This window comes from Vigna unguiculata, chromosome 3, assembly GCF_037176805.1.
Source record: "Vigna unguiculata cultivar grain cowpea cultivar isolate G323 ecotype 2 chromosome 3, ASM3717680v1, whole genome shotgun sequence".
Classification (NCBI taxonomy): Eukaryota; Viridiplantae; Streptophyta; class Magnoliopsida; order Fabales; family Fabaceae; genus Vigna; species Vigna unguiculata.
Genome location: NC_140794.1, coordinates 41,033,216 through 41,046,979, shown reverse-complemented (window position 1 = coordinate 41,046,979; position 13,764 = coordinate 41,033,216). Strand labels below are relative to the sequence as shown.

Genomic DNA, 13,764 nt, shown 5'->3' with positions numbered 1-13,764 from the left:
TCAATTACTAGATATTGTACCTTCCTTGGTGGAAACCTAGTGACTTAGAGGAGCAGAAAACAAATTTAGTAATCAAATCAAGCATTGAAGCGGAATTTCGAGCAATGACCCAAGGAATATGTGAACTTTTATGTCTGAAGATTATATTCGAAATCCTAAAGATGAAGTGGGATGAACTTGGTTATATTGTCATAATAAATCTGTAATTAGTATAACTCACAACTGAGTGCAACCTGATAGAATTTAATATATTGAGGTGGGTAGACATTTTATCAAGGAAAAGCTAAACAATGGCTTGATTAGCACCCCATATGTGTCCACTCAAAATCAACTTGCAGACATACTCACCAAATGACTAAATTGAATGAACATTGAAAAAATTATATCCAAGCTGGGAATGAAGAAAACTTACTAACTAGGGGTGGGGGGGTGTCAGAATTGTGCTGCTCATTATGTATTTTAGAAAGTTTTTTATTTTATCCTTGCTAGACTTTTAATCTTTATTACAAGTGTATCTTGCTGTTAAAACTAAGATTATGAATTTGAAAACAATCCCATAACGACATGGATTTAGAATTAATTCTATATTTCCTAAAATAAACAACAGGCTCATGTCTTTATAGGTCTCGTGACCTCATTATTGTAATGTAGAAAAAATGTATTGTTCTTTTTAAATTGATATTGGATACACATACAAGAGGTTCTTGTGCCGTACTAAAATTACTTGGGTCCATCTTTTGTATGATTTATAATTTTATGTTTCACACATAAATTCCCCAGGTATGTTTTAGAGTTGATGAAGGGACCACTTTAGCCTACCCAATCATTTTCGAAAGGAAAATAACTAGAAGACATACATCGACACATATTTAAGTGATATGTTAGGAAAAAAAATACAATTGCCAAAACAAATAAAAATTTCTTTTTAGTTTGTATAAATGATACATACATGAACGTCTGATCCAACCCATTCCTACCTCTTAATTACTCCCTCAATCTCTACCGTTGTTAATCCCTCCTATAGACCTTAAAAATGATCTTAATATTGTAGAGTATATATAAAGATAAGTTATCAAAAACTAAAAATGTCTAGCAACAAATTAAAGTTTATTTCAATGCCATAAAACATAAATGAACATATTAAATTATTATTTCAATGTTGTTATAATTATTACATTTATGTACTATCATTAACCTTAAGTATAGGGTGTAGAGTGTTGGAAACATCATATAGCCATATCTAGTTCTACACCTAGGATTCTAGGGCAGTCCCTTAGTCTTCTATGTATCCTTGTATCAGATTTTCATTATAAATAAAAGTAAGTGAGAGGGATTATTTAAGCCCTCTAATCATATATTTTCCGGTTTTAATCTTAAGTTGGTATCAGAGCGGGTCGGTCCCGCTCTGCCTGTTTGTGTCATCTCCGACACTGTTTTTTCCGTCTGCTGCCGGCGACCGTTGCCGGCCACAGGAGTTTTTGCCGGTGACCCTTGGATCTGGAGCGTCTTTTTAAGCGATGGCCAACCCCACTAGTGTCGGAGACAAGTTCTCATCCACATGCCCCACGCACCCAATTTTTGCCTGTTGTTGCTAGGCGCGTGATCACAACCTGCCGCCTTCTGCTCATCAGAACTCCATCATGTCGATGCGCTAGACGTTGCTGTCCCTGTTTTGATTATGTTCCAACATGGTTGAAAGTCACACCTTGTGAAAAATCCCCTAAAGCTTTCATTTTTTCTTACTACTTTCACACATTCTCGCTAGTTTCTTGCTTTTTTTGTCAAATAAAGGCCATTGAAAATCCTATTTCATTCTCTGGAAGCCCCTTATTAGTTTTGAGAAGCTAAATGGACAAAATTATCTAATGTGGACTGCAACTGTTGAATTGTGGTTCCTTGGCCAAGGTTATCATGATCACCTTGAGCAAGATGAAACCAGCTGAAAAATATGAACAATGGAAACAAGCCGATTTCCCTCTGTGTGCCTTGTTGTGGCAGTCCATGGAACCGAGATTTCTTAGGTCTCTTAGAGCTTTCAAAACATGCCACTCATTTTGGAAGAAAACTCAAAACATTTGTGCCAATGTTATCCAGTGTCTCTACGATTCTGCCAACAAACATGAATCACTCAAAATGACAAACCATGATATGGTCTTCTGCATGAGTGAAGCCCAATCAGCTGTGGAAGAACTGAGGTTGTTCTTGGAAGTCGGATCTTTAGTTTTAGGTATTTTGTTACATTCATGAATGAATATTTAAGAAGTACTTGGGTTTATCTTATGAAAGACCATTTTGAATTGTTATCCATCTTCACATCTTTTTTAAATGAAATCTAAAATCAATTCGGTCACATAATCAAATTCCTAAGAAGTGAAAATGCCAAAGAGTACTTCTAGTATGATTTTTCTGTCGTTTTGAGTTCACATGGTATATTCCATCAATCCACTTGTCCTCATACACCACATCAAAATTGTATAGCAGAAAGGAAAATAGACACTTGGTTGAAACTGCTAGTACCTTTTTTGCTTGGTGTCCATCTTCCTGTCCATCACTTGAGAGATGCCATCTTAACTGCATGTTTTCTTATTAACAAAATGCCATCCCTCTCCCTCAATCATAAGGTCCATTTCTCCATTCTGTTTTTAGATAATCCTCTCCTTTAGATTTCTCCTCGAGTTTTTGGTTGTGTATGTTTTGTTCATGATATTTCTCCATGGTTTAGACAAGCTTTCTGCTCGCACTATCAAATGTGTCTTCCTCTATTCATGAATTCAAAAGGGGTATCGGTGTTACTCTTCTGAAACCATGAAATAGTACATGTCTGCCAATATTACATTATTTGAACAAACTCCTTACTCTCCATCTGTTTTAGATGTTCATGTCATACAACAGATCCTTCTTATTCCTATCTGAGTCTAGTATTTCCCATGTCCTTGTCACTCCAAGTCTTAATCAAGGTCCTCTGAAACTACCATCTCCACATATTGATATCATCTGACACAGGATCCTGGTGGATAGTCTAGTTCTCCAAGATAATGGTGAATCCCCCACTTTAGATCCTTCTCCATCGTCGCTCAATACCATGTCTCCTAATGAAGATAATTTTGGTTGTCCCATTGCACTTAGAAAGGTACTTGTTCTCCTCGAAATCCTTATCCTATCTATAATTTTCTTAGCTATCACCGATTGACGCTTCCCTGTTGTTTCTTTTTATCCTTAGTGTCTTCTGTTACTATTCCCGAAGATGTGAAGGAAGCACTTGATCATCCTGGATGGCGACAACCCATGATTGCAGAAATGCAGGCTCTTGACCAGTAATACTTAGGAGTTAGTGTCCCTTCCATCTGGAAAAAAGACTGTTAGATGTCGATGGGTTATACCATTAAAGTTGGTCTTAATGATGCGATTGATCGTCTTAAGGCCCGATTAGTTGCAAAAGGGTATACTCAAGTTTTTGGCCTCAATTATAATTGTTAGATATTGTTTGATACATTATCTCCCGTGACCAAGATTACTACTATTCGCCTCTTCTTTGCCGTGGCAGCAATTCGTCATTGGCCCCTCCATCAATTGGATATCAAAATTGCCTTTCTTCACGACGACCTTGCATAGGAGGTATACATGGAACAACCTCCTGGGTTTGTTGCTCAGGAGGAGTCTAGTAAAATATTCTAGTTGCGTCACTCTCTCTATGGTCTCAAACAATCTTCACGTGCTTGGTTTAGTTAATTCAGCTTAGTAGTTCAAACTTTTGGGCTCAAACCCACTGAAGCAGATCATTCAGTTTTTTATTGGAATACCCTCTTGGGAAATGTGTTTATCTAATCATCTATGTTGATGATATAGTCATTGCAAGAAATGATGTTGCTGGAATTCCTCAATTAAGGAATACTTGTGCAAACATCCTTCTCCAATCCGTCTCCCCGAAGCACGCTCCTGTATAACAAAAGATTTGTTATCAAAGGTTATTGAACAATTTAAGGTTTTGGTTAGCTAACTTAAGGAAATTAAATTGAAAGGACAATTAGGAACAAATAGGACAAATTTTAGGTTTAGGGAAGGAGACATGTAAAATTGGCTCACTCCCTTTGAGAAAGTTCTAGAGCCATTGGCAAAGGTTATGAAATGTTGTTTTTCTTGAAAGTAAATGGTTGAGAATAAGGAGGTATTACCAGATATGTGATCAGAAGCACTAGAGTCAATTACCCATGAATTTTGACCTTCCATGGATTGAAAGAGGCAAGCTGTTGATGTACTTGGAGCTTAAGATGATTGTGCCAAGCTGTTGACTTGTCGTAGATATTCTTGATACTCATCCTCAGTGAACTTGGATTCAGTAGTTTTTGCCTGACAGACATTGGCTGTTTTGGAAGAAAAACCATGAAAGAAGTAACAATTTTCCTGGGTGAGACCCATCCTTTTACAATATATGCACTGAGGACGCCCGTGACCTCCACGTCCGCCTCCTCTACCTTGAGTGGCGACCATGACAGATGGTTCCACTAGAGCAAGAGCTTCCTAAGTTTGAGGCGTTGGGACACGAACCATGCGTGTGATCAAGGTATCCATGGAAGGGATCTCATGATAGGTCAAAAGTTGATATCTAATATGATTAAAGTCTGGATGAATAGCGCGAAGGATCATCACCATATAATACTTGTCAAACTTCTTCTTCATTTCATCTAAAGAGTCGACTTCTAAGAACATCCGCAGTTCTTCCACAGCTGATTGGGCTTTATTCATGAAGGAGATCATATCATGGTTGGTCATTTTCAGAGAAGCCAACTTGTTTGCCGAATCATAAAGGCATTGGATATCATTGGCATAGATATTCTGAGCCCTCTTCCAAAAGGAATGACAGGTTTTGAAGGCTCTGAGGGACATCAAAAGTCTTGGTTCCACTGATTGCCATAGTATAGCACATAGCTGGAAATCTGCCTGTTTCCATTGTTCAACTTTCTTAGAAGGTACATGGCTTCTATCTTTCTCAAGGTGGTCGTGATGACCTTGATCAAGAAACCACACCAAGATAGATAATTTTGGCCATTCAGTTTCTCGGAAGTAATGCAAGGACTTCCAGAAAATGAGATAGCACTTCCGGTGGCCATTATTTGACGAAAAACAACAGAAACTAGCGAGAATGTGTGAAAACAGGAAGAAAAAACGAAAGCCCTAGAGTGATTTTCACAAGGGGCGACTTTGGACTTCACAGAAATGGAGTTTCAAGGGGCAGAACAGGGAGAGGAGGTTTCGGCGAAAGCTATGGAGGTGGCGGAATCACGTTCCGAGCAGCAGACGACAACATGTGGACTACATGTGCCTATTCACAACTAACAAAGGCGAGGCGTGTGGCGGCGCGTGGATGGGATTTTGGTTCCAGCATCGGCGGGGGTGGCTGTCACTCGGAGAGGCGCTCCAAATCCAGTGGTTTCCGGCAAAAACTAAGGTGGCCGAAGACGGCAGTCGACTGCGGACAGTGACGAACGGTGGCGAAAATGTCAAGGAAGAGAGATTGACACGTTGGACAGCTACAAACAGAACTAGATAGTAGCAAATGAAGCTGGACAGTTGCGAGCAACAATGACAAGTGCTGTCGGACAAGAAGAGATGGAAACCAGAGCAGGATCAAGCTGCTTTGGTACCAACTTGAGATTAAAACTGAGAAATATATTTTCAGAAGGTTTCAAAAGATCCTTCTCATCTTCATATATTTATATTGAATAATAGCTGGTACAATAGGAAGATGGAAAGCTAAGAGACTGGCCTAGACCGCTAGGTATAATGATTATAGATAACTCAACACTCAACTCTCTACTTAAGTCCTACTGACTACACTAGCTGAAATAACTATTTCAGCGGTATTCCTGTATCAGATTTTCATTATAAATAGAAGAAAGTGAGAGGGGTCTTTTAAGCCCTCTAATCGTATATTTTCCGGTTTTAATCTTAAGTAATGTCATAAAACATAAATGAATATATTAACTTATATTAAAGTAAAGAACTAAAGAATTGTTTATATATGTATGTCTGTATATAACATTAGAACTATTTGGTGATTTCATTAGTCATTTTTTGATGACCCACAGAGTGGAGTATAATCTTTTTGCCCTTCCTTGAATGTACTCTGAATAGTTTTTTGTTGTTGTCTCCTTCCTTGCACAAATTAATTCTAAACTCGGGCCTGAAAGGAGAGATCTCCTAGAGGATCCCTAAATAATTGAAAAATTGCAATACTCCCAAGGAATATTTTGTTTGATAAGTAACAAATTTTCAAATATATTTTATTTTTCAGGGAGTAGTTTTTAAGGTACATCAACTATGATGCTTTATGTTCGAATGACTAACTATATGCGGAGTATAATATATTCTTTCAATGTGTTGTATTAAATGATAACACTTACCATATATATATATATATGGTGTCCTGTTCTATACCTTTATGACATTACAAATATAATTTTCAAGTATCACCACCCACCTACTGAGGACAGGAAGACAACAAAGGCTCCAATGGGAGAAGTGGGAGATAGTCCAATTCAAAGCGTTAGTGGAAGCCATTGAGAAACTTGAAGAGAAACCACTGCTAAATTCCTGTTCAATGAATCACTAAATTTTAGTTTTCTTGTAGAGCTCAATAGCATCAATTAATTCACGTAACTAACCTCAACTTCTGAGAGCTTGGTTGTTGGTATATATTTATGTATTATTTTATTATCTTATAATACCAAAGGTAGTTTCAGTGTTTTGAGATCATGACATCTTAGTTGGTTTTGGACATCAATTTTATCCCCATTCAAGTGCCAACTTTGTTCAATGTGTTTTTGGATGTTTCTACTACAACTACTATTATTATTATTATTATTATTATTATTATTATTATTATTTTGAGTAGAAGTCTGCCTCCCATTTGCTTAATAATTCTAGTTATGTTGTAATTTAATATGGAGTTCTGAGTTATAGGCAACACCTTTCCCAATTTTTTTTTTAAGTTTTTATTGTTCATTTTGATAAGCTGTATACTCACTGTTATATAGGCAGCATTGTGCTCTGCAAGAATCATAAAGAAAGTTCCAGACTTGGCCGAAAATTTTGTTGGCCCTGCTACTGCCTTACTAAGGGAGAAACATCATGGAGTTTTGATCACAGGGGTTCAGCTTTGTACAGATTTGTGCAAAATTAGCTCAGAAGCTCTTGAGCATGTTAGAAAGGTGTTTTTCAGTCTTTCTTATAATTATTTCTCTTAGCTAATGTATTTTCCTCCACCTACTAGTTAGATTAAATGTAGTAATTTTATCCACTATAAACTTAGCACACCAAAATCATTCTGTACTGCAGTATCTACATGGATACACTAATTCTCAATCTTGTTGCTCCGAGATAGTTAAACACAAAATACATTTTTTATTTTACTTAATGATAGTTCGTTATAAGAATTTTAAGGTTTGTTTAGTTTTAGAAAATGTTTTATTTTCACTTTTAATCATTGTAGTCAGTATGTAATAAATTAAATACCCAAATTGATCCGGAAAGATGAGTGCGGTGACTGCTAGATCCCTACTTAAAATTTGTCTATAAATGAACCTTTGAAAGATTCATTTGTTTGCATGTAAATGGGTAATTAAAAATTCATCTACTTCCATACAAGTCTTTCATATCAAATATAAAGAGAAGTTTAATATTTGATCCGAAGATTCAACTTTTCTTTACCTTGGATACGAGGGACTTAGTGCAAACAATTGAATCTTTCAAGGGCCTATTTACATGAAAATTTAATCAAGGGCCTATCAGTCAATGTACTAATCTTTCAGGGTCAATTTAGGTATTTATCTATTCATGATAAGATTCAAGCAATTTAATGTGATTCCAATAGTGGGAAAAAATGAATTACATTGGTGAATTGTTTGTTATCATGAATCACTACATGAGTTGTGGAAGTGTGGTCACCGTACACCTTGTGTGGTTTTGGAACAAAGTGGGTGGCTTTTGCAACAGGTTAGGTTGCACTGCTGGCTGGTTGGGTTTTGCAACTGGATTAGAATATAATAGGAAGAAAAGTAGATCAAATTAGAATCTCATCCTTTCCTTAAGTAATAAATTGAATCCATGAAAGGCTTGAATTAATGATTTTATCAACACAAGAACAGATATGGATTAAGATTGCTATGAGGCTATAAGAATCAGACTAAGTGTAACATAGAAACTTAGGAACACATGAACCGAACACAATAAAAGGAAAATGTGGTGAAGACTTATGACATGGAAGAATACACCACTTCAACGACACATGAGAAAATACCCACTAGAATCCCGTGATATGAAAATAAGACTCAAATAATGAGAATCACTCTCACAAAAGAGACAATGCTCTAAAATAATTCTCTCAATTTTATATACCAAAAAGTGATTTATAAAGAGGAGATAACTATTTATAGCTTTTGAAATAAAAGAGAGAGGGATACACTCAATCCCTAATTTGTGTAGAACACATAGTTTTATACGTTTATAAATAGGAAAGTACAAAGAGATGGGCCAAAGGCCGTTAGATCTAACACTACCCCTCAAGAAGGTACATATAAATTGTAAGCAAGTTCATATAAATCGTATATCAAACTTATTACCAATATAATAAAATTTATAAGACTTGAATAATCCTCACTTTATAAGTCAATTTTGTAGGATTGAGTTTGAAACTAAGATCATATGTTAAAATGGGAATGGGGGTCTGTCTTAGATAATTTGTTGGGCCACTTGCTTGGGGATTCTCTTGGCCTATGGCCATGGATACGTTGAAAGTTCCCTTAATTGTCGCCAGTCCTAATCTACCTTAAGTGCAACCTATTCAAATTGCTTGCAAGAAGGGGCTACATAAAGTGGGGCTGACCAAAAAGAAAGGCTGAGTGAAGTGTCATATAATGGAGCCAATTAAGATGTCAATTATATTTAGGTAGTTGTGATTCCATATGACTATAGATATGTGCCTAGTCCAATAAAAAACTAGATGCAGGCTAAGTTCGTGCTTATAAGGCTTGTACAATCTTCATCTTACAAGTTAGTCTTTTGCAGTTGAGTTCGGTCCTAAGCTCAAATTCTATGAATTATTTATTTATGTAAGCCCATGCAAACTAGGCTCATATGCACAACTTTACATTATGTTTCATCTTAGGGTGTTTTATTTGTAATTTTTGCTACAAATTTATTTGGCCTAGGTCAAATTTTGTTGTATTAAGATACAATTTGAAAAATTATTGTAGAAATGCACGGATGGTTTGGTCAGAGTTCTAAAGGATTTAGCAAATAATCCTTATTCACCAGAGTATGATGTTGCTGGTTTCATGGACCCTTTTCTGCATATCAGATTGCTTAGACTGTTGCGGGTATTGGGTGAAGGTGATGCAGATGCTAGTGATTCTATGAATGACATACTTGCTCAGGTCAGTGTTCAATGTCAATTTTATGGTTTATATTTTGTTTGTACTGCAGAAATGATTGAAAATGGCATTTCGGTGTTGTTCTGTTAATAATCTTGTTGAAAATTGTATACGTTGTTCGGAAAATTTCCGACTTGTATTCAATTCGATAAAAGCAAATTATTTTGCCTTACGTGCCAAGACAAACTAATGCAAGTGTGTTAATAAAGGAATGAAAGGAAACTTTTTGTTTCCTTGTTGTTTTGGATAATGACCAGATCTTTGTGAAGTTTGAAAAAACTAGATTGAACAAGGAACAAGAGAAATTCAGAATGCCCAGTGTTTCTAAGGATCGAAGTCTTATTTTAGCATTGTTTGGTTTTATACTTTTTTTTTGTTCAAAATTTTAGATGCAATCGGCATCAAGTCTTGTGAATTTTGAGGAGTATAGATCAGATCGCAAAGCATCCAATGCTTTCTCCCTCTTTGCTACATTTTTTCTTTGCTATTTCTTAATTCTCATGTCTCTCTTTGTTCCTTTTTGGCTCTGCTGTTAAATCATTAAATCTATTTCCTATTTTAGAATTAAATTCATATTTAATTTATTTTCTTTTCTTTCTTTTTTCGAAAGTGAAAGTTTAGTATGCTGCTAGTTTGTTTCCTAGAGCTTTTGTTACAGAATGGATAATATTTAAATTTCAAAAAGTCTTTGAAGCTCTAAAGGATGAAAGAGGGAGAACTTTGTTCTTGAGGAAATGGATGCTTTAGAAACAGGGTTTTAAATAGTAGGCTACAGCGCCTTTGTGGTGGCATAGTAGCGGGCCTGCCACTACTTCTGCACTAGACTAGATATTTTTGGTCACTCTATATCTGCACTCTCCAAGGAAGAAGCATTTGACTTCTGTAAATCATATTGCTATCTCAAGGTACTCCTATATAGTAACCATATATGAACTTGAAAGAATTAATATGAAAAAAAGAAGTTATTTATTCAAATTGATTCATTTGAAATAATATATCAGCGTCTATATGTAGAAAACTCTAATCCTAAAGTAATAATTACACAAAAATCTCTAAAATCTTCTACTAGCTTCTAACAATTTGTAGTAGAACATTTAATATCCTACTGACAACATATGACCTAACCTTAACCATATGTGTCAATTGCATTTTATATCAAAACCATCTCATATTTTCTCATAACTGCATTTGGTTTTATAAAACTGATTCTACTTTTTAAAAACTGGTTATATGATCGGTCAGAAGCCTAAAGCGGTTTTTAAAATAAAAGAACTAAGAATTTTGGCCTTTAAAATGGTTTTATGCTTTAATAGTTGGTTTTGGCTTTTCAAAAGCTTGATTTTTTTTTTATCACATTTTAACAGGAATTTATTTGAAAGTTCAATAATCTTAACTTTAAATGTGGCTGGGAAAATCATGATTAATAGAAAGCTACAGAAACTAGTGTGGTATTTATAATAATTCCATGATTGCTCACTGAACAATACAAAAGCACATTTTAGGGAAGCTATAAAACAGTAAGCCATATAGTTAATTTGGGTCCATGTAATAAGTTCTAAAAGCATATTTTAAGGAATCAAGTATTTAAAATAGACTTAAATATGTTAATAATCCCTTAAACTTGGACTTATTTTAGTCCTCCAATTTTTCTTTTGCCCTTTTTAGTCCTCTAAATTTTTGAAAATCTGGTTAGAGGGAGGTTGGTTGGAGTTGTTCGTCTTGTCTACGCAAGTACTCTAATTTATAATGAAAAAGGGATAGGAATAAACTCGATAACTATAAACGGGAATTATTTTCACAAATATTTCCCTATTTAGTATAATCAAACCATATCATATCTTCCTATCTAATATAATATAATCAAATCATATCATATTTATATTTCCCTAATTAATGCAACCAAATCATATAACTAACACTCTAGTTCTTGTCCCTATCTATTAACACCATTACAAAGGTTGATGATGTGGCAACCTATGTGCTCTTTTGTTGTGGTTTTTGTCAAACAAAATGATTTGAGTGCAAACAATAAACATATGAAATCCCTTATAATTGATCGAGAATGTTAGATATTGTTAACATATTGTTAGTTACAATATCTTATGTTAGTTACAATATTATGTGTATGAGCTTAGCTCATATTTTCTTTATTATTGTTCATTATAAATATATTACTCTATATATATATATATATATATATATATATATATATATATATATATATATATATATATATATATATATTCTACAAGGGAAATTAACCCTATACCTAATTTTCACTACTTTAACAGAGAACTTGAAATCCCTAAACCTGAATTCAATCCCCAATCCCATATCTGCCATTGTTTCTAAGCATGAGTTATGCATGTTCGCTTGGAATGCATAAGATTAGAGTGGAATAGGGAATTAACAGGAAAAAAAGGGATTTTGGCTGTAGTTTGTCATTGGAGCAAATCTCCCTTTCCTCGTGACTCAAGCCAAATACGTTGTTTATGACACTTCGCCTCACCACATTTACTATTGCTTATTACAACCAGCCAAGTTTTTTTCCTCTCTTAATTTATGGTCATTTATTTAAATTGATATTTCTTTTAGGTGGCTACAAAGATTGAGTCAAATAAAACCATTGGCAATGCCATCTTATATGAGTGTGTTCAAACAATAATGAGCATTCAAGATAGTGGTGGCTTACGGGTTCTTGCCATTAATATTCTAGGAAAGTTCTTGTCGCACCGAGACAACAATATCAGGTTTGTTTCTATGTAAGCTTTTTCTATAAAAAATGTAAATAAGGAGATCATAGTTGTACAACATCATGTTTTTATTTTAATTAAGGCTATTAAGTGTAACTAATATATGGGCCCATCTCTTGTTATCTTCTTTGTATTTGATAGACTTATATATACATGATCCTATGATATCTTGGTATCTTCTTCATATCTCGTTTGTATTTCATACACTTTTATATATATATATATATATATATATATATATATATATATATATATATTATCCTCGGATAGACATATAGAGAGAGATTATTTTTTTCTCTTCACCATATATCTCAACACGCTATGTAAAGCCTAGATTAGACGTGTGCCTTCCCAGGGGACCCGTTGTTCATTGGTGTAAGATTTTTCCACAATTGTGTTTCATTTCGATTCCAGCCTCTTTTGTCAGCACTTTTTCCATTGCAATTGTAATTCCTCCCGATGACATCAGGGATGGGATCTCCTTTGAAAGTTGATCACTGATCCATCAGTCCCACATCCAACAGAGCAGTGACACTCCCTCATTCTTGTTAGTGTGTCCTTCTAGCTAGTTTGCTAGCCACCACCCATGGTGCCATGTCGGACATCCTTTTTGGCATCAATCACTGGTGCCAGTCTCAGCTTGCTGTCTTCTTTCGCAATTTGGTCTAGTTTATAGGATTGGAGGCCAATTGACCTTTCTCACCTTATTTTAGTACATTTTTGTCGCACGAAGTTGTTTTTCTCTCTCCAATGTGCAATGGCTTCTCGTAGTGGTTCTCGGTCTGATTCTTCCATTTTTACTAATTATGTCAATGTTCCCTGTCCATTAACAAGTTAGACTTGTGACACTTAGGCAAGCTTTCGCTTAAGGAGTAAAATTATGTTGATCATCTTACTCAAACAACAACCTCCATGGATGAAAAAGACCGCTCTCGCTAGTCTTATAGTGATTCTCATCTCTATAGTGTTCTCAAGTCAACTATCAATCCTTAGACAAATATTTCGTACCCATGAGACACGTTTTGGGGTCTCAGACTCTACGATTGTACACAAATGACACTCAAAATCTTTAGGATCTTTGACAAAATTTCTTGAATGTTGTTGTTAAGAAGTTGACTTTAAATCCTAATTCAACCCTACAAAACCGGCTTGTAAGGTGAGGCTTGCACCCATTGATATGCTTTAAACTGGCCTTATCTCTAAGAGATGTGGGACTTCCAACACTCCCTCCTCAAGCCGAGGTATATACATTTCGAGCGTAAGACTAGACATTAATGAATGGTCCGATAGTGGCTCGATAGTGAGTGGAACAATGGACCCGACAAATATCAAATTTCTCTAGGACAGACTCTAACGCACGACTCTGATATCATATTTAATATATTAAAACTAGGTATATGATTAATCTCCCTTGTGTAGAAAATACACATAGGGTAATGTATTTATAATAATGAGAATGTGGGCTTAAGCCTAAATAGAAAAGAATATGTAAAAATAATATAATTAACATAGGAACTATTCTATCTCCACTTGTGATTCATCAAAATTGGTATCTTAGCATGATGATAACAACCGTTCTTGCA

At 35.1% G+C, this 13,764-nt stretch overlaps 1 protein-coding gene across 4 annotated transcripts in view; it reads left to right on the top strand.

Moving 5' to 3' along the window:
- The window catches only part of LOC114178647 (AP-1 complex subunit gamma-2-like), a 43,522-nt gene that overhangs the window by 8,056 nt on the left and 21,702 nt on the right, over positions 1-13,764 (top strand). For 3 of the 4 annotated variants that reach the window (XM_028064665.2, XM_085671542.1, XM_028064664.2), the window contains exons 4-6: positions 7,035-7,208; positions 9,252-9,431; positions 12,024-12,178. In XM_028064665.2, the coding sequence (XP_027920466.2) occupies positions 7,035-7,208; positions 9,252-9,431; positions 12,024-12,178 (509 nt within the window). The remainder of the gene's footprint in view (positions 1-7,034; positions 7,209-9,251; positions 9,432-12,023; positions 12,179-13,764) is intronic. The other variant, XM_085671543.1, reaches the window with a different exon arrangement.